Genomic DNA, 22981 nt, shown 5'->3' with positions numbered 1-22981 from the left:
GGGAACAAGTAAATTGGTTCAGTCTCTAAGTGGATCATAGCCAGATATGAGCTCCTTATTCTTGTCTTCAGGACTGATTTGGAGCTGAAGGCACATCAATCACTGCAGCCGAGCCAACTGGCCAACACCTCCTAAGTCACTGTAGTCTATATTGTGCGTCAAGGAAATCACATCTCATACCTCGGCCAGCAGAACAGACATTGTGCTTGTACAGTATTTGGGAAAATTAACTTGCTGAAATTCACCTCTTAAATTTGGCTGGTAAAGTCTCATAAAAGCTGCCATGTACCTCTTCAGAAATGACTCAGGAGCCTGGTGAAGTGTCTCACATCCAAGATCCTTTCATGAATCCATCACTTGAGTCACTCAGCTTTTGAAGAGGCAGCAGCTCAAGGGCTTGATCAAAACTAAAACTAGCAATGAGGAACAACCCGAAAGAGTCTTTGATTGAATCACCAATTTGTTGTATTAGTCATACACAGTAAAATGAAATGGATTAATGGGGCACCTGAAACAGTTATGTTACAAATACAAAGACGAACTAGACATTATTAGCAAGGGAAACAAATAACAGGGGAGCTTATTGTTCATGTCAAGTAAATGTCAGCTGCATGCACCAAGACCTTAACCTAACTAATTCAGCATTAAGTATGGACACAGTCACGTGGTGTCTACTAATGGTGTTATTGACTGGCCAGTAAATGGACCACAAATACCAATTCACTACACGATGATCAGTAAGGAACATTAATTGGTGCAGGTGTGGCGGACACCGTCTACTTGAAATGTTGAAGTTGAACACTAGAGGGAGCAATTACATTAACACAATCATAACACCAGCTGCTGTCAGATCACGTGTGTGTGTGTGTGTGTGTGTGTGTGTGTGCGTGCGTATGTATTTGATCGTGGCATTAAGAGGGAAAGAGAGAGAAAGAGAGAGAGAGTGAACAGGAGGAGCACATATAGTAGACGTTATGTGTGTCATCTTCATTCAGACAAACACGTGTTTAGTCATTCTACTTTATCCTTCTTTTTTTCCACATAAGCGGCGTGCAGCGCCTCCAGACATTTTTATCCATGTTGGGCCGTAGACATAGCCCAAGGAGGTGTTCTCCCTTTAGCTCATAGGCTTCGTACGTGCAGAGGTAGACGTTGAACCTTGAGAAGGAAACTGCGTCAAGTTAAACAGCGGGAGCTGGAATTATACCGGAAGTGTGATAATATATCTTCCAAATTGAATCTCAAATTAGAGCATGGCCCTTCTATAACAAGTTGAATTAGTAGCCTCCGATTTGAATCTAGTGTAATACATTTTCTTGCAGTTAGTGTATGACTGCATTTAATTATTATTATTGTAACGTTACACTTTTGTTTATATGTGCTCTGACACAACTAACTAACACCTAGTATGTTTATTTTACTCGCATTGTCACTTATGGTGATGGATTTCTCATGTTATAAAGAAACAACAGAAACCACGTCTTAGGAGGCTTTAACGATACAGTCCAAGTCTTTTATTCTGACATTCCTAAGCGGAAGTCGCGTGTTAAATCAACGTAACTTCTCGGGCTTTGTTGTGAAGAGGTTCACGGAGGGAGGGACGCTCGTAGAAAACCTGACAGGCTAGCTTCAAGCAGAGCAGCAGCTAGGCAATTACAGAGGCGACGTATCGGGAGAGGGTGGCCACCGAAACTAATCAAAAGGGCCGTCCAGCACCTCAACCACCAATCGATTTTATAAGTAAAGGCGATCAATCAGCCTGCGGTTAACCTTCGTTTGAAACGCGGAAGTATAATTCAACGTCAACGGTGTTTTTGACTTATTATCGGTGACAACATGGCTGAATGTGACGTTAGCATCGACAAGAATAAACTACCTGGAGTGAAAGAGGGTAACGTCCACAACACATTTTGTGAATTAAGCTAGCTGTGTAGCATCACACGTATCTAGCTATAGGTGACACGAGGCTAACGTTAACTGAGTGAACACAGCTGTTTGTGATGGGTGTTATGGTTGTGGTGGTTGTTAGCACAGCTTGCTAGTGAAATGCTAGATCAGTGGACTTAATGCCGGGTTCAGGTAGCCAAGCACTGATTAGAGATAGAACGGGGTCGTGCCAGATTTAATGTCCCTGTCAAAATCTGTTTCCAGTCAGCATTGTTTTAGCAGGGAGGAAATCAGGTTGTCATATTGTATCCCCACCTCTTATTTCACATAATGTTCTATTATGGTTAAATGGTTTGTGGGCAAATGGACACATCCACTATAATGGGCATACACAATCTGGCACGACACTAATGTGTGTAAGTGCAGTATTAAAGTCAGGTCATTAATTGCCTTAGCACTGATCACATGGAGGTGTTTTCATGTTGTAAGGCATGACAATATGCTTTGTTGGATGTGATGATAGCTGCATGGATACTGGCCTCTTCCTTTTTTTTAAATTTCAGATAATTTCCGGTTAAATTCAGCTTTTAGCTGTAAAGTTACTGCTTTGAAACATTATCTTGAGAGGCTTTATTGCCAGTAATAAATAACCAATATCACCCCCATTCCTCATAACTTTGTATAAACATCCACAACTTTGTCTGCTCCTGTTGCTGATGTGAAGGTGGAGAGCAGGTAGAGTGGAGGTTTAGGATGGGACGGTGTGCTATAGTGGGAAGGACCCGTCCTGTTGCAGTGAGCAGCAGCTGCCCAGCAGGATGCTTGTTATTCTGGTCAGATAAGCGGAGGAACGTGCGTTCTCACTGCATGGCTGGTCTGCCGAGGGAAAGACTGAGAAAAGCTGCTGGAGAGTTTCAATTTCACCCCTCGTGTGTCAGGAGGATAATAAATATTGTGAGCCTTCTAGTTGTACTGATGTACTGTAACTCACAAATGAACTGGTCTTCTAATTTGCCATTTCCTCTCTGCATGCGAAGCACAGAGACTCAAGTCTTGTGGTCTTTGTGCGTCTTGGTGTCGGGCTGATTTTCTGTTTCCAGCACAAAGTGATGCTGTGAAGACTTTAACCATAGCAGCTGAAACACTTCTGTCACTTGTTGCTTTGCGTTGTGAAATGCTTTTTTCCAAAATGTTAACTTGCACAGGCTTTTAAGGGAATTGTCACTCAAACCCAATTTTTTTTATAGTACTCAAAAGCAGTGTTTAGAGCTATACCAGCCAGAATAAATCTAATTTCCTGGCTAAGAAGATTAAGCATATGGTTGAAAAAAATGGTCTGTGTTGTGTTCATCAAATCCCACACTGGTCAGTGGCGGGGGGGGGGGGGCTTTGTGGGGGGGCTTGCCCTCCTCTTCACAGCATCTGTTTGAACCCAAGTGTCCTCCCACCGTATTCAAACAGACAATCTGGACCACTCATCTGTGGTTTGATGGAATTCAAGCCTTTTTTGTGCTTGTCAGTAACGCGTGCTCACACATAGTCACACACTGTTGCTGGTTATTATTTTTTGATGTGGATGAAGTCATCTTTGTGAGAGCAGATGATGGGTTGTGAGCCTGGCAGTGTTTGGTTATTAAAGGTGAGGAGGAGAGCTGTACATACAAGATTAGTGTCACACAAAAAGCATTGATATGACTGAGTATATATCTGATATTAATAATTATCATCATATGAAAGAAATACTCCGGGTAAGTTGAGTTGTTCTCTAGTTTGGTCTTCACTGAGCAGAACCACTGCCAGCAGCAGCTGCAGCGTGGTGTGAGGCTGCTGGCACGATGAAATCATGGCTTCATTTTGTTCTTCTATATTTGACGCCGTGGTGGTTGCACAGTTTTGCAGCTGAATACAAGTTTCTTACTGCAGTATTTTAGGATATGCTAAACATAGGTTTATTTTACATCCATGTTGAGTGAACCGTAGATGCAGATGCTTTAAGCTACAGAACGCCCTATGCTATAAGCTCTATAATTAGCTGAGGCGGTGAGAAAGGTCTTAAATGCCCCCTTTAGATTCTACTGTTTCCTACACAGGAAACTGTCCGTATTTGAAGACTGGTGGGTCCCCCAGTACTCAAAGGGAGAAAAGCTGCCTCATTTCAGAACACTTCAGATGGATGTGTGCTGTTGGTATCGGGTTTTTATGAGGAAGACTCCCCTCCTCCAACCGTCCGCTCAATTGTTTCCAGAATGAATGTTCACAGCATTTTGGCAGTATGTGTAATACTGATGCCACGAACGGAAAGTCTGTGCCGGTTAGATTTGTTGTGGAGATGGAAAAACTAGCAGTAAAATATCTCGCACTCTGTATACAGATAATTAAGATCATGACTTTAGCTATACATGTGCCGTTCAAGTCCTAGAGCTGAGAGAATAAGCCAATAAAAACCATATGCTGCTGTCAAAAACTGGGCTTCAGTAGATGTGACATCACTAGTGGAATGGTTTGTTCAGATCTCATGCGGTCTGTAATATTTTAGGTCAGAGCTTTAACAGGACGGCCCATTCTTTGTGGCTGATTAATGTATTGTACATGCATAACATTTAGGATTCATCACCTCATTTAAAATACGTTCATCTCCGTCTGTGCTGATGGACACACACACATTTTATCAGACAGTTCAGGGATTTAAACCGGCAGCTTGTCAGTAGTAAGTAAGCTTACTCCTTCATTCTTAAGGCCCCATGCACCTCTAAATAACTTTGCAGAAAAAAGCTCCCTCAACATCAGTTTTTATTTAGACTTTCACAGTCTGAGGGCAACTGAAAGTTCCTCATTCACAGTTTCACTTCATGTCTTTGCAAATAGAAGATAACCAAACCACACAACACTTGATCAGACTGAGGAACGGTGTATGCTGAACAGATGTTCGGATTCAGTATCATGCATTAGTCACTGAACACAAAATAAATGAACAATTTAATTAAAATGTGATCCGCTGCTTGTGTGTTCTGATTGGACCATCTAGATATTAGGTAATTTTTCTACCTAAGAATGCGTGTTGGCAGATGAGCCGGATGTGAAACGCCTGAAACTGTGAATGTTAGATAGAGATCTGAGCATCTCAACCGCCTCAAGCTTGACTCGTACCAGCTACATACCTTCCAGTCTGAATGAACAAGCATGCAGTAGTTGAAAGTCATTTTAAACTTTGCCTTTCTCAGTATTCTTTTTTCAATTTCAGTCTCCTCTCTTTCTTTCTTTTTTTTCAGTGTGCAAAGACTTTGCTGTGCTGGAGGACCACTGCCTGGCCTACAACCTCCAGGAGCAAGAAAGTAAGAAACTACAAGTTAGCCATGTTTTTTTTCCAGCCCCCATGTTTCCCCCTTAAGAGACGGGTAACTTTGACTCATTTCAAACAGGGGACTTCTTCTGATCACTGATCTGTGGTCAACTTCAGCCAGTGAAAAGCTTGGCTGCTTTGTTTTTTTAAGACGGAAAACATTTGGAGAACTCATACCGATACTGTAGGTTCATTCCCTCTTTCTGGACAGTCTGTTTAAACACTTAGGTCATTTATTGCTGTCATGTTTTCTGCATCAGACCCCGTTGCGTCACTGAAGACTTATTTTTGTCGAGCTGCATTGCTCCTGTAGGTCACTTAATGCTTTCTTTGCAAAAGAACAAACTGTGAAAGATGTTTTCAGAGCGTAGCAGAAAGAAAAATGAATGCAGTCCACAATGCTCCTCTTTTTTCCTTCTGGAAACATTTGTCACGTCTAACAAACTGCAGAGTCAGTGGCTGCAGCCTGATTAAGCCAACATAAACCCTGCTTCAGCCACACGGTTAGCTGCGTGAATGGTGCAGGATGCCACAACAATACTGTATCAGGGCCGGGCCGGGCCGACTACAGGGGACGGGTGCATGCGATGTGTTCGGATCACAATAATGTCTGTGTGCCGCTGCAGGGAGAAGCTGGATCTGAAGTTAGACGGCACAGTCGGCTTAGCGAGGGCTTTTATCTGGAACACACCGTGAGATAGCATTGTTTTGGGTGTGTTTCTATAAAGGATCATTTTATATGTACATGCTGTGCAAGTGTTTGTCCCCGCATGACTCATTAGATTAGCTGGTACTTTTATGTGAGCTCATCTTTTTTCACATGATTTAATAAAGGCACTTTGGAGACTGACCAAAGAGGGTTTGTTCCCTTGGGGCAGATTTTTTTTTTTTTTTCTTCAGTATGTGCATTAATAAGGTGAATTGCTGAAGTCTCATTATGATTATATCTTTAAAACTTTTTGTCTCTATCAAAGGCTTGCTTTGCTGCTGGCCGCTCACTGAACATTATCTCCTGCTGAGTTCGGTTGGAAGGCCATTTTCTGACCCAGACATAACAAGGCCTTCCTTTTATCACACACACATGAATACCTGCAGATGGCTAATGGCCGCTGCACTTCCTCATGTCCTTCACCTGCACTCATTTATAAAGAACATGACTTAATTGGAAGAGGCTGCAGGAAATGAGTTGGCTACTGTTCAGATATCTTTGGTGAGCTTTTGATTTGAAGGGACGGATACATTTAGACAGTGAAAACTTGAGTGCTTTTACGTATCTATCGTTTTTCTGTTTCCATATGTTGCCTGAAAAGAATAAATTATGCAACAAGCTCAGCAAGAAAGAAGGCCAGATGTCACCCAGCCATACCCTAAGTGCAGATTAGGCTCAGTTTTAGCTGTGATTAATTTGGTTTTGGCTGGCCTTGTGTTTGTCACTAACCCTTTTAAAAGCTTTATTGATCCGATGAGCAAGGCTTGTATCCCTTTGTTGACACACTAACTGATCTGCTTTCAGCTGGAAAATCTTTGTTTCACCTCTGACCCTGGATGTCACTGAGGAGAATGCTGGCTGACGTAACTCGACGATCTTCTAAATATGCGGCCCCCCCCCCCCCCCCCCCCCGCCCCTCGATCGCATCAACAGATGGCCATCCCAAAAGGGGCTTTTTAGCACAAACGCTACAAGTTCAACTCAGAGTTAAAGCTGGCTTTTATTTCAATGCAAAATGTTGAGCATGAAGCATCCACATTACACATGGAAAATATTTCTTTATGGCTGTGTCAGCAGTTTCTTTTCTGGAATGTTTTTTTCCTCTATCAGCTCTGCGCTGCTATGTCTGAGGTTTAAACGGTCCAACTTTCTCACCCTAAATCCCCTTTGGTTCTGAGTGATGTGAGACCTCTTCAAGGTTGAGTTTGTTGAATGAACAAATGTCACAATGTCTGGTCATGTTTTTTTTGTTGGTTTTTTTTTTTTTGCTGCCTTGAAAGATCAATTTTCCTGTTGAGAAATGTGGCAGTGGATAAATGATCGTTGTGACATCAGTTTTCACCTCTAAATATATTTTTTGTAAGGTATCATGAACGTAAACAATTAATCAGTGTCATCCAAAAAAAAAAAAAAAATCAATGTCAACCCCTTGACTTTTATCAAGTCCCCACAGCGGTGACTCACAGTTTCCTCTTTCAATCCCACCAGTCAGAGAGCAGAAACTTTATGGAGCCTCTCACGGGGAAATTGCCAAAGGTAATTTGGTCCTTTTCACATGAAGGCTGGGAGCAGGTCGATAGCCAGGTGAAACAGAGCTGAGTGAGTGAGTGATGCTCTCCGTGTTCTCAGAGTGCGTCAGCAAGCAGGATTTATCATCTGTTATGGCCCGCAATGTGCCGTCACACAACCTTGGCACCTCAGCTGCGAAAATGAATTTCTCAGTGACTAAGGCCGCTCCTTGTTTATTACCAGAGACCGAAGCATCTGTGTCCTCGCAGTTATCTTGTTCTCTTCAGACCATCTAAACAACACAGAGGAAACATCAAGAACGTGTGGATCTGTAAACAAACTCCCCAGTGCTCCGCTGCTCATCGCTCCTCTTAATTCCTCATCACTCGGGCAGTCCAGCCAGCTGACCTACTCCTGGTTTGTGTGTGTGTGTACACAAGTGTTAAGAGCAACGCTCGTGTGTTTGTGTCTTAACAGTTGAAAGCCACTTGGCATCCAACGTCAACAAGAGCCGTCTGGTGCAGAAGGACCTGCAGGTGGCCAAGAAGCTGCAGGAGGAAGAGGATCAGAGGGCCAAGGGCCAGAAACAGAAACAGCACATTGACATGTGGGTGTCTCTCACACACACACACACACACACACACACTCATATATGTCATCCTTGTAAGTGCAGAATTATGTATCTTTATTGGTTTAATTGCTGATGTGAAATGACCCTCAACAAGAAGTGATCAGAATGCTTTTCAGAAAAAGCTGTGGTTGAGAGCATTTGTTTCAGATTAGTGTAATCTAGTGTAATTACTCCCTAACCCTGTGCATAGACAGATGTATGATTCACCAGCAAAGTGCTCCATCACTCCCACCATAGATGACTCCAAACTGTCGTGCGTTAGGAGGGGATGTCTTGCATTCACTATCAGTGTGTTTGGCTCTATCATTTAGTTTGTGCTAGAGATTACTGAGTCATACATTCAGCGTCCATGCAATGTAATCTACTTTTTTTTACACTCTATCTGTTATGAAGACCAACTGTGTGGAGGTTTGTGCTTAGAAAGGCTTTGCAACCCAAGTAGATCATTCAAAGTTGTTGTGGTGTCCATTCTTTATATCCCTGAAGTATAATTATATTCTCTAAGGGGTTTGGGTCAACTCCAGCTGCACGTCCAAAGCTATGCAGCCTCCACACAAAGATGATTGTTGCCTCTGCTTTCAGTCTGGACCCCCTTTCTGCTTTGCAGTTTGAAATATTATTGCTGACTCCCAGCATAGTGAGATCACTGTTTCACAAACACACACAGGCATATATTAGTGGGCACCCCAAGGAGAAGCCAGATGCTCCACCATCGATGCAGGCAGGAGCTCACACTGCCATCCAACCTGCACATGCTAATGCCACTTCATACACACCCACTCTCAGACGTTTGCCAACATCCATTATTATTATTATTATTGGTACGTACCCACAAAGGAATATTAAGATGCCACAGTTTTGTTTGCTTTTGCAAATTGAAGTTCTCCTGAGCTGTCGGCTGCCAGGGTCAAATACAGATGCAGTGCAAGGTAGTTAAGCTGTAACTGTTCTTTTTAAGTAAAGCATTGCACTCCTGTTTGTCTACACACACACACACAAACTGCCCTCCAGGCACATGGTGGTGTTGTCAAAATCTTTTTTAAAAAAAAAAAGCAAGTGAGCAAAAGGTATTCCTGCTCCTGCCTGAAGCAGGAGCAGGATGTGCCTCTCACATCATATTAGATAACTTCACTGTGTACTGTGTTCACTTCTCTGTGTTTCTCTGGTGTAACTTGATTGCTGTTGTGCAGCTCTCTGTTCATTTCAATTTGAGATATTGAGGAACTAAACCAATACAGAGGAGAGACATATAGAATAAGTATGTATAGTTAAAGCATGTAATTGTACATGATGTGCATTTGTATAAAAAGTCTAAACACTAGTTCTTGGTAACATCTTGTTATCATCATCCTAACTTGTATTATTACATATATTGCTGATAAAGAAACATGTTTGTTAGGGTTGAATATATGTTTTAATGTTCTCCAAACCCCTCCTCATATGCACATGAACCCTCGGGAACCTCAGTGAGCGTCAAGACAATGAGATCGCACAGGAGATTCAGGATCAACTGGTCCGACAGGCAGAGCAACAGCAGCAACAGGAAGAGAAGGATGCGGTAAGAAATGCACACACACACACACACACACACACACACACACACACACACACACACACACACACACTCTCACACACACACACATCCTGAGATTTCTGCCCATTCAAGCTCAAAGTTTGTTGCATCCACCCGTCGGTGGCTTGACTTGTAGTCTCAATGTACTGGTGCGAGTCATTCCACGTGAATCATCACTTTGTTTATGCCTCCCAATTTTATGAATGTAATAACGGCCATAGTGACCTGACCTGTTATTTTTCACAAAGTTTTAAGTATATGCTGATGCTACAGTATCGGGGTGTTTTTGTCAGATATTGTTGAGATGGGCGTGTTTTCCCTCACACTATTTTCTATAGAAATAGATGAAGGGCTACGGTTCAGTTGTGGTCCGTCCATCATGAGCTGCCACTGTTTATATTTTGATGTTTTAGGTTTCACACTTATTGTCTTAGGCCACTGTATATTTCTTGCCTGTTAGTTGAGGGAGTGATGGCTCTCATTGCTCCAAAAATGGACTACTCTGCCCGGGTATGGCACAAACATCAGGGAACGATGCATCTCCCCCCAGTTCGAAGCTAAACTGACTGGCAAAATAGAAAAAAAAACATCAACCCAAAACTAATTGACATATTTGTTACAGATCGACATTTTCATATTTCATGTGGGACGTCATGTTTTGTTTGTTTACAGGCCATAGCTCGTAAGCTGCAGGAGAAGGAGATGAAAGAGGAGAAGAAGAGACAGAAGCAGCTGGAAGCTAACTTTGAGGAGGAGTACTTTGAGGATCACGGAGGTAGGGGGAGCACCACTGACTCATGTTAATGCGTATCTCCTGTCTGTAAGGACAGGAGAGGAGATGCACCTCTTCTGTGGGACAGGATGTGTGAGGGTGTGCTTTTGATGCTGCACGGCGCTGGAGATTGTCGCTGACTCGAGGCAAAGATTTTGGAATGCATTTAAAAGCACATTATTAACCTTGAAGGGAGGCTTACGTATTCCTACAAAGAAATAATGTGTCGTTTTGCTCCCGTTTAAGAACAAACGCAGCTGTAAAAGGGTTTAATAGAGCTCCAGTTTTAAAATGCATCTTAAATGTGCTTCAATAGCAGATTTGACCTCGGATATTAGATGAATAGCTAGTGGTATTTACTTTCGCTGTCAGGGCGCTGTTGTATTGACCACAAGGGTTATTATTGTCTGCTAACAAGAGGTATTTTAGGTTTTTCCATTCCTAAGGCTTTCAGGCAGTGTTTCCCGTAAATTGCCTAGACTGTGGAGGCCTGACACTTCTTTATAATGAAGCAAAAACGTTTTTACACTTGTCAACGGACCCCCCTAAAGGGTCTGAGGTCCACTCACCACTGCCTCACAAATCCCGTGGGGAAACACTGTTTCAGGATGTGTGTTTAGGTCAAACATGAGATGCAAAACAATACAGAGGGAGGACGACAGTTGTCAACAGAGAGGCGTGGTTTACAGAGTCCAGTCTCAGAAACAGGACTGAGCGTATGTCCTCAGCTGTCCTGTTGTGTCAGTAGAGATCACCAGCTGTCCAGGTGCTGTACCTCTTTCTCAAGATGTCACACCTGGCAGGTGGTCAGAATGAAGCCACAGTACGTCCTTGCTGACTGTGCCACTGTGCCCTGCTCTATTTAGACCACAATGTTTGAGTCATTGCCAGGCTCACTATGCTTGTGGTATTGCCTTGCAAGTTATATAACCACTCACCTGTTGTGTGTGTGTGTGTGTGTGTGTGTGTGTGTGTGTGTGTGTGTGTGTGTGTGTTTGTGTGTTTGTGTGTTTGTGTGTGTGTGTGTGTGTGTGTGTGTGTGTGTGTGTGTGTACTACCATGGCTGTGTGAATGTACACACAGTAAAACAAAGATTGAGGTCTTTTCTTTGCCCTGCATCAATGCTGAAAGGGCCTGACGTCACAGTGTTTTATGCAGTTTAGGAGATTGTTACTGTGCACGCACAAAGGTGCTCAATCTCTGAGCAACTTCACCATCTTGTGCTCGTGATTGTTTCATTTTAAATCTCCACCCTACTAGTTTTTATATCACACTTACTGTATGTGAAATCATGGTGCTTTTCCTCCGGCTGTGTAGTTGGCTGCTCCTGTGTTTGTCCTAATGGATCACAGTTACACACAAACCAGTGTGGCGGCAATACCTATCTCCGCTTGACAGATACACTACTGGAATAAAAGTTAGGTGGTACAGAAGAGCAAAGACTTCAACTAGCCCAGTCGCTCTGAGCAGGTACCCGTCAGGCTGTCTTTGAACCTGCTTTTCAAATGTTTGAACACAAAGTCTCATCGATTAGACGTCAAACAGCCGGTTAGATGACTTGAATTCCATTGAGATGACTGAGTAATGAGCCTCTGCTGTGTGCTCCCTCATTGTGCTTTTCCACTCATTTGTTTTCGTTGAAACTTTTGTTGGTCACAGGCCAACTCCCAGCAGCATGGTTTTCATAAGAGATGAACATGTTGTTCTCAATCTCAAGTTCTGTTTCGTGCAATGGGTATAATACAGCTTTTGTTTTGTTGACATAGTTTGTTGTTTGTTTACTATGTCACATCAAAAGATTAATATTACCATCTTGTTGCCACTGTCCAAATAATCCCAGGGTAGTGTCGACAACTCTGGACATTTTGGGTGCTCTTTACATCTTTAGCACACAATGTGTCTTTTGACCCTCACAGGTACTGCGTCTAACTCAGTGCTTACTAACCATCTTAGCTTATATCATTCCTGTCTCTGTGTTGTTTTTGTTCACGTTTCCATGTTCTCATCAACCATCATCATCATCATCATCATCATTCTCTTCATGCCGGCCTCCCTCCTTCTCTGCCCTGTTCAGCCACAAGAAGACCCCTAGACTTGGACGAACACACCCGTCACAAATCAACCTCCCCAGGCCGACACAATGCTTACGCTCCACTGAGCCCACATCGGGATTACTCCCCAGATTATAACTCGATAGAGCCCAAAAGGAGCAGGTACCCAAAGCAGGACACGGCTGCGCCAAACAGCCGCTCCAGATATCCCGAGCACCACCTAGTGGCAGATGGAGGGCGAAGCAGGCATGCAGATCCATACCCAGAACACCTGTTGCCCTCTAGAGGCAAGCATGGGGACAGATACCCAGATCATGAGTCCACAGAGACCGGCAAAGCCAGGGGTCCTGGGGGGGAGGACACAGACAGAGCAGTGAGGAGGAAGGACAGACCAGCGAGACCACCTCCACCACAGAGCCCCACAGAGAGAGACAAGGCCTGGGATAGAAAACATGACCGAGACAGGGGCAGAGACCTGGAGTGGGAGAGGCATATGGAAAAAGAGCAGAGGAGAGACAGGGAGCAGGACCTCAGGGGGGTGAGAGGAAGAGACGGGGAAGGACCCAGAGATAGAGGACTGAGTGGGGACGGACAGAGAGAGAGAGACAGGCAGAAACAGAGAGACAAAGACAGACAACGAGCGAGAACCAGGAGCAGGGACAGAGGACTCGAAGAGGAGCCGGGGCGCAGCAGGGACGGTCCGAGGGAGGGCCGGGCTTCTTGGGAGGAGGGAGGGGGTGATGTCGAGAGGGAAGGGAAGGCCCTGGGCCGGCAACGTGTCCACTCCGGCCCCGATGAGGTGTTTGACGAGCTGGAATTGCAGGGCGGGGGTCATTCTCACTCCAACGGAGAGACAGGTACCGCCCTGAGCCCCCTTCTGTGCTCTGGGGGGGGTGTTTGTGTGGTGTGCTGGAGTTTCTTTTCTGCTTTGGCAATCTCAGGTGGTGGGTCGATCTAACATTGCAATCACTAATGAACACACTCATTTCTCGTTCTCATGAGGATGACGATTCCAGAGTAATTTCTGATGACTGATTTAGATTTTGATTGTTTGAAATGATTGGATTTGTTGCTGTTGTGCTGTGGGGTATGCTCATTTTTGTATTGTCTGCTGGGTTGTTGCATTGAGCATGAAAAGATGACACTGATTTTTGTAGTGGAATACCTTCATGGATTTTCGTGAGCTATAATCTGGTATTCACAAATGGTTTCAGGGCTGGTTAGCTGGTTGTTTTCTTATTCCGAAGCTGTTAAAGGCGTTTGACTAAACACAGTGATAAACACCAGCAGAGATGCACTGCAGCCCTTTTAGGTGCCTTATAGCTTTAAGCCACCTACAAATGAATCTATTGTAGTGCTGAAACGATGAATCAATCATTCAGAAAATTCAATAAAATCATTAATTTTGTCATTTATCAAGAAAAAGGCCCTAAACAATCAGGCAAAACAAGACATTTTAAGACATATAAATTGTGATTTTTCATTTTATGTCCTAATTTTCTGATGTCTTGCGGAATAAATAAAAGCAAATCAACAAATGATTTGATAAGGAAAGTAATCTATAGTTGCAGGCCTAATCTGTTATCATTATCTGATATAATGTGCCGACATCCACAGGTCGTATTGTGCACCGAGTGAGTGGAGCAGTAATAACAGAAGCTGCGTACGGAGTGAGCGACGCCACCAAGGGTTTGACAAAGCTGGATATCCGTGAGCAGGAGCTGAAGGACATGGAGGTGGCCAGAAAAATGCAAGAGGAGGAAATCAAGGTGAGGAAAGGAAACGGGAGAGGAATTGGATTTAGTTTATTTATGCAAATAAAGAGAGAGTAAAATAAAACAACCTAAAATGCAGAGAAATTGGATAATATGTTAAAGATATGTGATTGTTCATAAGGTTTATACATCTAATTTTGTTAGTGTTTATTTATCCACTCTTCCCCCGTTAAGCTGCTATGTTCTGCTGAAAGATCCCAACATTTTTTACTGTGTATTTTAAAAGTGCAGATATTAATACTTAAATACTGTAAATGAAAACCAACCTCAAGCACTTAAACTTGGTATTACTGAAGGCTAAAAAGAGCAACTAAAGAGCAAATCATTTAAAATAATGTACGAGGTTTTGGTTTAGATTATTCAAATGATACGTAAGTCTAGTTCTCATTCGGCGTGCTTGAATAAACATCAAACAGCTTCAATATCCGGAGCAAATGCTGTATAAAAGAGGCACTTGAATGGCACGATGTGATGAAAGCCACATATTCTATTCTGTAAATGACTGGAAGCCTGAAATAACATACTGAAAGGCCTCAATCTCAGTCATTTCCTTTGTTATATAACGCTGGAACAATGTGTTCCACTTAGAGGGAAAAAATGTGACTTCTTGATTGTTCTCTGGTTTCAGGCCAGCAAGATGCATGTGCGTACAGCCCAAGTGGCGCAGGATGAGGTGAGTGGCTATGAAGTCTGGAAACTTGTCTTTTTAAATCCTTTAATTTCCTGAGCTGAGCCAATGGAATCAGTTTATAACCCTGAGTTTATTAAGCCATGTCTGAACCAGACTGTTTCTGGCCCAAGATTATGTAAAAGAAATAATCTACTATTGTACAAATTATTTAATGCCCTTTTTAAAAACATATATAGCTGTGAGCAGGGTGTTTTCAGAAAACAGATCTCATATATACAGTATGTAAAATACAGTAGTGACATGACAATGAATATTCCAAACATCATGTAGGATGTGGAGCTTTGTCTGTGGTTCTGTTTATTATCCAGTTGACTTGTGATGTTTGTGATGTCTCGCTGTGGCAGGAAATCGCCCGACTGCTGATGGAACAAGAGAAGAAGGAGTACAGGAAGAATCGAGAACGGGAGAATGAGAGAGAGCGGGAGAAGGAGAAGGAGAGGGAGAGGGAGAAGAAGGCAATGGAAAGGAGGCGACAAGAGGGAGACTACAGGGTAATTTGCCTTAACCATACTCTCTTTTAAATGCGTGCTTTGGGATGAAATGTTTTTGCAGCGTCTGACTTTGTTTTATATAAAAGTGTATTTCCACTGCGGTTCTAGAACCATAATCATTTGTGTTGGTTTGCAGCCAAACTCTGAGGAAGTAGTTCGGCCCAGAACACGAGATGAGTATGAACACCAGAGGCAGAGGAACCACAAGCCTGCCAGGTACATGACGCACTATACACGACGAAATACTTCCAGTTAGTCAAGAAGTAGAAACTCAGTTATTTAATACATTTTCTGTCTCCGTCTCTGTTTCCGTCTCAGGCCTTCTCAGCCTCATGCTCACGACTATGAGAATGTGAACTCTGTCTACGGCTACTCGGACCTCCCTGCTGCCCCTCGCGCTCCCACCAGACCTGAGGCTGCTTACAAAGGTACCGTGTTTCTGTGTTTGAGGACCGCACTGGTGTTCATCATTGCATTTTCACTACAAACTGCATACGGTAGACATTACCGCTTACTTTTATTTTAGACACAAAAATGTCTAAGATAAAATAATGAAGTGATGACATTTTCGACAGATATGGATATAAGAGGTAACTTGACTGGTTGACAGAGGCATATGTAGCAGCTTATAGGTTGAGATTCTTTCACTTGGTACTCTTCCCCTCCTAGAATGTATCAATCCCAAAATAAATTGACTATACTATCTCAATGAGTAAGTTGTGGCTTTCAGATAATGTCATCATTGAGGATGTAGGTTTTAAAAAGAAAATCCTCATTCCTTTGATATACATAAAAATTAGGGGTGCAACAAACTATGATTTTCATATTCATTCTGAATATTTTCTCAATAAATCAATTTATCAGTCAATAAAATTGGGAAAAATGACCATCACATCTTCCAAGAGCTCAGTGAGCCCAAAATTGCTCATTTTGTCCGACAGCGACCATCAGTCCAAAAACCCAAACATATTTTTTAGACTATTCAATGCAATATAATTCAATTTATTTTGTACAGCCCAAAATAACAGATCACAAATTTGCTCAGGGGGCTTTACAATCTGTACACATGCAACATCCTCAGTCTCGGGATTCTCACATCAGAACAGGAAAAACTTCCCCAAAACTATCACATAGACTTTAGTGGTGTTATGGTATACGAGGGAATTTAGAAATCTTGACGGTGTGATTTTCAATATCGTCATAAATACATGATGCTGTATTGATGTGCTGTATTGTAGTACACAGCACTCGCCACCAGAGGTCAGTCTCTATGCTGTAACAGACAGCTGAGCTCAGAAAGATGGCAACTGAGAGTTTGGTCTTCTCTACAGTCGTATACAGCCGCCCAAGCTTACTATAATATGTGACAAAGAAAAGCAGCAAATCCTCTCATTTGACAAGCTGAAAACAGCAAATGTTGGCTTAAACAATGCATGTCATTGAAGCAGAAACAGTGCTTGTTTCACATTACCAAAATAGTTAACATAATCAGAAACAAGCAGAAATAAATTCCACATCTCAAAGAAGACTGATGTCTAGAAAGTGCAGTGCAAAAACACTACAACTACTATCCATCGATGCGATGTATCAAGCTGCTGATGGATCTCTCTGTCTGCTCCATCTCTTCCAGGTGCCTGTCACAGGCGGTGACTCAGGCTCTCTACCGACATGCTGTCAGTCCTCCTTCATCCTCGTTTTATTATTTTTGTTTCATGTATTTATCTTTGTTTTCAACCATGCGCACTCTTTTGATCAAAAGCCTTGGGACAATCTATTGAGTGGGCAATGGGATTTCTTCTTTAATACCCTCCAAAGTTGGCCCAGAGTTAAGGAAGTGGGGTCTGTGGGTGCTGGAACCACACATTATTTTTTAAATTTGTAAAATTGTGATTATTATTTCTTTTAACTGACTCAACATCAAGACAAGCCAAAATAGCAGCCTTGTGACATAAACTCCCCCCGATTCTTAGCTGTTGAAATAAAGGAACCTGACCTTTTATGGTCATCGTGTGCTGATGTTCATCCTATCTGTGGACCATTCCATCACAAGGGCTCAAGGCCTCTTCTGGATATAACCATGCAATCTCAAAATTCCTCATGACTCTTCATGGGACGTGCCTGTCTGGTCAATCACGGCTGCCACAGTGTCTTAAGATACCAACATGGCAGCTGCTTTGCACCCCGTGCTGCGGTCCTGTTCTCTTGTCATGCTGTTCACCGAGGCTACGCGGGCCCGGTCCACGTGCCAAACAGCGTACGACTCCTGAGGAATACGCTTCTGTTGCTGTATTCAAACGACTGTATTTTATCATGATGCTGGTAGTTTTGGCTTTGACGTGTTTTACCACCTTGTACCAGTGCAGAGGAGGTGGAGCTTTGTGATCATCCATGGACATTTAATTGGTTGTAGGCTGCGTCTTCTTCTGCTTGTGAGGGGAACTTTGTAACCCCATCACCCTTAAAACTGTGGATGGATGACATTCTGTGTATGGCTCACTGTTTCTATGTGCATGCTTACTGAAAGTGTACAACTGTGTACATGCATTTCAGCTCTATATCAAATGATCTGGCTCCCTGTTTGTCTGAAAGGGCTAAAGCCACAAAAAAACATTAATCTTTTTCTCTTTGTAAATGAACAAACTGTTAGCTCATATACTGCTGTACAATATATCTATTTTCTGCCACTATTTCATATCGACTCACCTTTTACAATCCAAAACTGGCCCATAAAAGAACCAGTACCAAAACGAAATGCATGTACATTGCTTGTCTGTGTCAAACCTGAATTCATGCTTGTGCTTACAGCACAGATGTTGTGCGCTTGAATATTTGCTTGTTTTATTTAAATGTACATATCCTTTTTTTTTTTTTTACTTGTGCTTCTGTATTTTGTTTCCTATTATCTTGCGTCCTTCTACTTATCTTTGTTCTGAAAAGGGAACTTTATATTTTATTTTTTATACAATATTTTGTTGGTCTTTCCTCAGATTGTTCCCTTAATTTCCATTCCCTCTAGCTCACTTTTGGTTTTATTCTTTGTCTCAAGCTCAAAGGCAGACATTACTTCCTGTCTCCAGTAAAGACAAACATTCCCACAATAGAAGTACATCTGGATGGAGGGAAATCAGTCTCCAGAAGTACATATTACTGCTTAAAGGGACCTATTTTTGTGTTTTAACTACTCCAGGATCCATTATTTTCTGTTCATATTGAATAATAAGGATAAGGTAAATGAAGAGCACAGTACAGCCTTTGAGTTAACCGAGGTGTTTGTGATGGCCACAAAGTGATTCAGTCTTTGAACATTTAGTGCTGCTTCCAGGTTCTCACATAATAAATGTTGCTGAAATTGTAAATCGGCTTCCGAAATGATTCCCTCCCTGTTCAGAGGATTGCGAGATGTTTACATTGCCGAGGACAAACATGCAGGTGTTTGAGTTCTGTGCTAATTGCTGTAGACAGATTGAGATTCTTGCCGTATGTTTATTTTTTCCAGGGACTTTAAAATGGGAAAAGCTTAAAAGTTATTGTGGATGTAGCAGAGCTACCACAACCACCAAGGTGGGACTCCTTATTTATTCTTTGGTGAGAGCACCACCATGTGGACGTGTTGACAAGTGATCTGATTGGGAGGTGTCTGTATTTGTGGATGTTGTGCATCAGACATTACTTTGGGATAGAGTGTTGTCTACATCAGAGTGCTACGTTTTTAATTTTCTTTACTCCAGGGCTTGTATGCAATCTGCCAATTGTGAATCAACACATTGTGTTGAAACTTGCTGTAACAGAACTTTTTTTAAGTAAAACGAATTAACAAGTTGCTTTTACTTATAGCATCTCCAAATGTAATAAACTATCAGCAGTTCCACTGTTTATGAACATGACTCTTTCATTAGGTCACAAACACACAACGCTGCTCAGTGAGCTGAACCAGTAAAAGATCAGGCCTCAAATGAGACAGAAATATCTTAAGGTTTCTTTGAGTCATTTGTATACACACACACACCAGACAGTGACCCAAACACAAAGATGGCACGTTTACCTGTAGTACAGTTTTTAGATTCCCAAGAAAGACAAACCGACCATAGCAACCAAAGACATTTAAGTGTTCATCTTCAGCCGCATGCTCTCCCTCTCTGATCTGCTGAAACTTTTGGCATTTACTATTTAAATTGTTCCCGTGTTGGCTGACACCCAGGGTCATTTAAATGTTACATAATGTCTCACTCCCCAATACCAAACGAATCACAATCTGAAGATATCTGTGTGGACCTCCATCAGCGGTTTGCTCATACAAATATTAACTACAATAATTAATTTGTTTCTCATCTTTATTTCTGAAGGAACAGACTCATTCTCACCATTTGTCATTTCTAAAACATATAAAAAACATGCTTTGATCTGGGATTCATTCTTTCATCTCTTTGTCATGTGCTCAGTGTATTCACGGTGCAATCATTTCCTTGTACATATGTCAGGTAGTCTTTCATTGCCAGTATTTTTAATACATCATGCCACTCTAAAGGAAAGTACAGAGTTACACCCTTTATCTTAGAACGGCTGAGTGGATCTGGTTCACCAACATACCTGACATACTGATGCCTCGTCTGCATGTGGTAACACCACTGCCATGCCCTCAGTGGGATATGTCACAACTAAACTACTGGAAGCTACACCTCCATAACCAGAAATGTGGCTGCTGCTGCTGTTGGAAGATTAAAAAGTTTCGAAATATAACACAATATCTGTTTCGTTCCTGAGGCCTATCTGGTGAATAATATAATAAAATGCTTTTCAAATGAGATATCTGATGTATTAAACTTACTATATTGGCGAATTCTAATGATGCCGATTTGGGCTATACACTCTAGACAAACTGCTGAGCTCAGCAGTATTTATTTATTTATTTTTTTAGACAAGCATGACATTTCTTTTTTTTCTTTTAAGTAGAGATCAATTTTGCACTTCAACTTGAAAACTACAGTCGCTTTCAAAAAAAATAAAAAATCCATCCAAACCTCCATTGTGGCAGGCGGCTCTCTTTGGTCTTGGATGCACATTACACACACGACCAGAAACAATGACTGAAATTTTTGAGCACATAAATTCGCAGGCAAAGTTTCCAGCAGTGCGGATAACAGAAAAGCTGTACAAAAAAAATAAAAATAAAACAGTCCTGTGAAGAGAAACGACAAGTTATTGTTTTGTATGTCAACAACACGGGCCTGTAGGTGTGCGTCATTAGTAGGCCTTATACGTTTGAGCGTGCTCATTACAAATACACACAACGATCCTTTAGCTCACAACTGCAAGCAAATATTGATTAATGAGCTCAAACTCGTTTGATATGGTAGTGTATTAATTTGACTCATTGCCAGTGTGTCTCGGTATCAGTCAGCAGACGCAACAGGTGTCAAAAGAACACGCATCCGAACGAACAGCACTGCTTGTTAACAGTGTTGCATAACTGCAAAACAGAACAGTAACCTATGTATTCACAGATAACTGAACTCACCTGTCCTCCATTCATTCAAGTGGCACGAGAGGGATGATCGATTGCTGCTGCAGGTATTCACCGAGTCAGTGAAATTGACTCTGAGGACCGAATGTGTTTTCCGTGTCTCACCTTGCAGGTAAAAAAGTTGACTGCAGCTGTCTATCAACTGCCGCACGCCGTGTTGAGACACGAAGACACGCCCACTTATATTGAGAGAGAGAGAGAGAGAGAGAGAGAGAGAGAGAGAGAGATAGAGAGAGAGAGAGAGAGAGAGAGAGACCCAATCACTCTCTACTTACTGGATGTTTCTGTCCATCCAGGTTCAGTGTGTATCAAAATGGGAATCCTACACAGAGAGGAAACTAAAAGCATGTGCTCCACACTCTTTGATATGATTCTGTAAAAGGAAAAAGTGCCAGTCATTTAAATCCAAAGCATTGCATGTTTCTTTTTCTCTTCTCTCTGTCTCTTGAAGCCTGAGGGCCTTAGGGCGCACCTTCAGGAAAAACCGGTGGAGGGAGTTACAGAAGTAGTTTGTCAGACACTCAAGTGATCCACCCCTCAACAGAGAAAAGCTAAACTCTGTCTTTTTCATGGGAGGGGAATCATTACAGCAGTTATAGATAAAAATACAAAATGTAAATCAAAGAAAATAAAAGACATTAAGTAGTTTAAACACCACATTGCACTTTATACACTAATACTCTTAAGTATTAATCCTACACAGACAGAAGAGTTGTGCCAAACCTTCAGCCAGACTGCTCCTAAATAAATACATCTATCCACAAATATACACTTGGATCATAGTCAAACATGACTCTGTACATAATGCATTTAATTCAGATCACTTGATATGAGGTAGCCCTGTATCAAACTAATGTGAGATATGACTATGTGGCCATATGCATAAGGTCATCTCATCTATTCACGTTTTCTTTAATTAATTCACCCTGGCTAAAAACTTCCATTTTAAGAATGGTACTCTCACAGCCCTTGAGAAGAGTCTGCCATATTTTAAAGGTTAAAATGGAGCTGCAGATGACATCTCCTGCATGCTGGCATGTGAACAAAAGCACACGTTCTCATCGTGGGGTGTAAAAAATTAGGCAGGCCGTTGGGCCTGAGGCGCTCTGTGCTGTGCCCGATGCAGGAATGACACCGGACTGGTTTGGAGCAGCACCACGGCCCATCTTTGCAGGGAGTCACCCTTGAATGCATGCCAAGGTAATTCTCCGGTGCTTTGTTTTAGCTTGCACAAAAGGACAGGATTTATTTTAAGATATTGATCCACTTGTAGAGTTGTGCTTAAGAGCAAAATCCCTTAGAAAAATCTTAACAGACTGAGTATTAGAAATACAATAGAACATATTTGTTTTTGCTTCTAGATAAAGCACTGACATATACATGTTACATTGACTTTTAATTACAGCGTTTAATTCTAATCACATTAAAGGTGTACAACTGTATTTCAGACAGCTTGGGGACAGCAGTTTGTTTGGCTTTCAGTCGACTACAAATTGCACGTAGGCCTTTTTCACAAGACATTTGGACATGGTCACAGTAGGAAAAAGCACAGGTCTAAATAATAAAATAAGAATTCCATTAAGCTGCTTCAGTTTCAGGATCCTGGTATTGTGCATGTTGGCTCACTGTCAAGACTTACTGGAACACTTGAATAGGACAGAGCCATTGTATTAACACCTGTGCTTTTCGTACTATGTCAAGTCACAATGTCTGCTCTGAAAAAGGCCTGTTGGGAAGAATCAGCCTGTTAATCTTCTGAATGACTTTACAATAGGCGGCATGTTTCAGGGTTCTGGCTGAGCAGTTTTTACGTACCTCACAGGTTTGACACAAATAACTTTCAGAAGGATTTGAAAAATGGCATGTTGTTCATAGAGTGCCAAATGAGGACCTCAGTCCCGAACCCTCCTGTTCGGTGGAATAAGTGCTGTGAAATAAAAAATCTCTCTTGAGTTCGAAGGCATTGCTTCCCTGATTTTAGAGGACCCCAATGAGTCCGGCTCTACTGGAGCAATATCACTGTTTATATAC

General features: G+C 42.1%; 1 protein-coding gene across 2 annotated transcripts; it reads left to right on the top strand.

Annotated features, from left to right (window-relative positions):
• The first annotated feature begins 1587 nt into the window (after window positions 1-1587).
• On the top strand, window positions 1588-19302 carry ccdc50a (coiled-coil domain containing 50a). Of its 2 annotated transcripts, XM_068707393.1 has the most exons (12): window positions 1588-1891; window positions 5157-5219; window positions 7923-8052; window positions 9544-9634; window positions 10322-10424; window positions 12496-13329; window positions 14090-14241; window positions 14876-14920; window positions 15283-15429; window positions 15566-15645; window positions 15748-15857; window positions 17060-19302. In XM_068707393.1, the coding sequence occupies exons 1-12, from the start codon at window positions 1837-1839 to the stop codon at window positions 17077-17079; spliced, it is 1830 nt and encodes a 609-aa protein (XP_068563494.1). In that variant the 5' UTR covers window positions 1588-1836; the 3' UTR covers window positions 17080-19302. The 2 variants fall into 2 exon arrangements, with proteins under 2 accessions (XP_068563494.1, XP_068563495.1); XM_068707394.1 differs by lacking the exon at window positions 12496-13329 and having other exon boundaries at window positions 1594-1891.
• Window positions 19303-22981: the final 3679 nt, after the last annotated feature.

Source organism: Cebidichthys violaceus, unplaced genomic scaffold, assembly GCF_023349555.1.
Source record: "Cebidichthys violaceus isolate CVI_PGR_0920_01 unplaced genomic scaffold, fCebVio1.0.p SCAF_13, whole genome shotgun sequence".
NCBI classification, from domain to species: Eukaryota; Metazoa; Chordata; class Actinopteri; order Perciformes; family Stichaeidae; genus Cebidichthys; species Cebidichthys violaceus.
Note: the sequence above shows the minus strand (reverse complement) of the source record. Positions and strands in the feature narration are given on the sequence as shown.

Excerpts from the sequence above, each read along its gene's own strand:
- ccdc50a (XM_068707393.1), top strand. The coding sequence starts at position 1,837 with ATGGCTGAATGTGACGTTAGCATCGACAAGAATAAACTACCTGGAGTG. Across the intron at positions 15,430-15,565 it reads GACAAGAGGGAGACTACAGG|CCAAACTCTGAGGAAGTAGT; the intron begins GTAATTTGCCTT and ends GTTGGTTTGCAG. Across the intron at positions 15,858-17,059 it reads ACCTGAGGCTGCTTACAAAG|GTGCCTGTCACAGGCGGTGA; the intron begins GTACCGTGTTTC and ends CATCTCTTCCAG.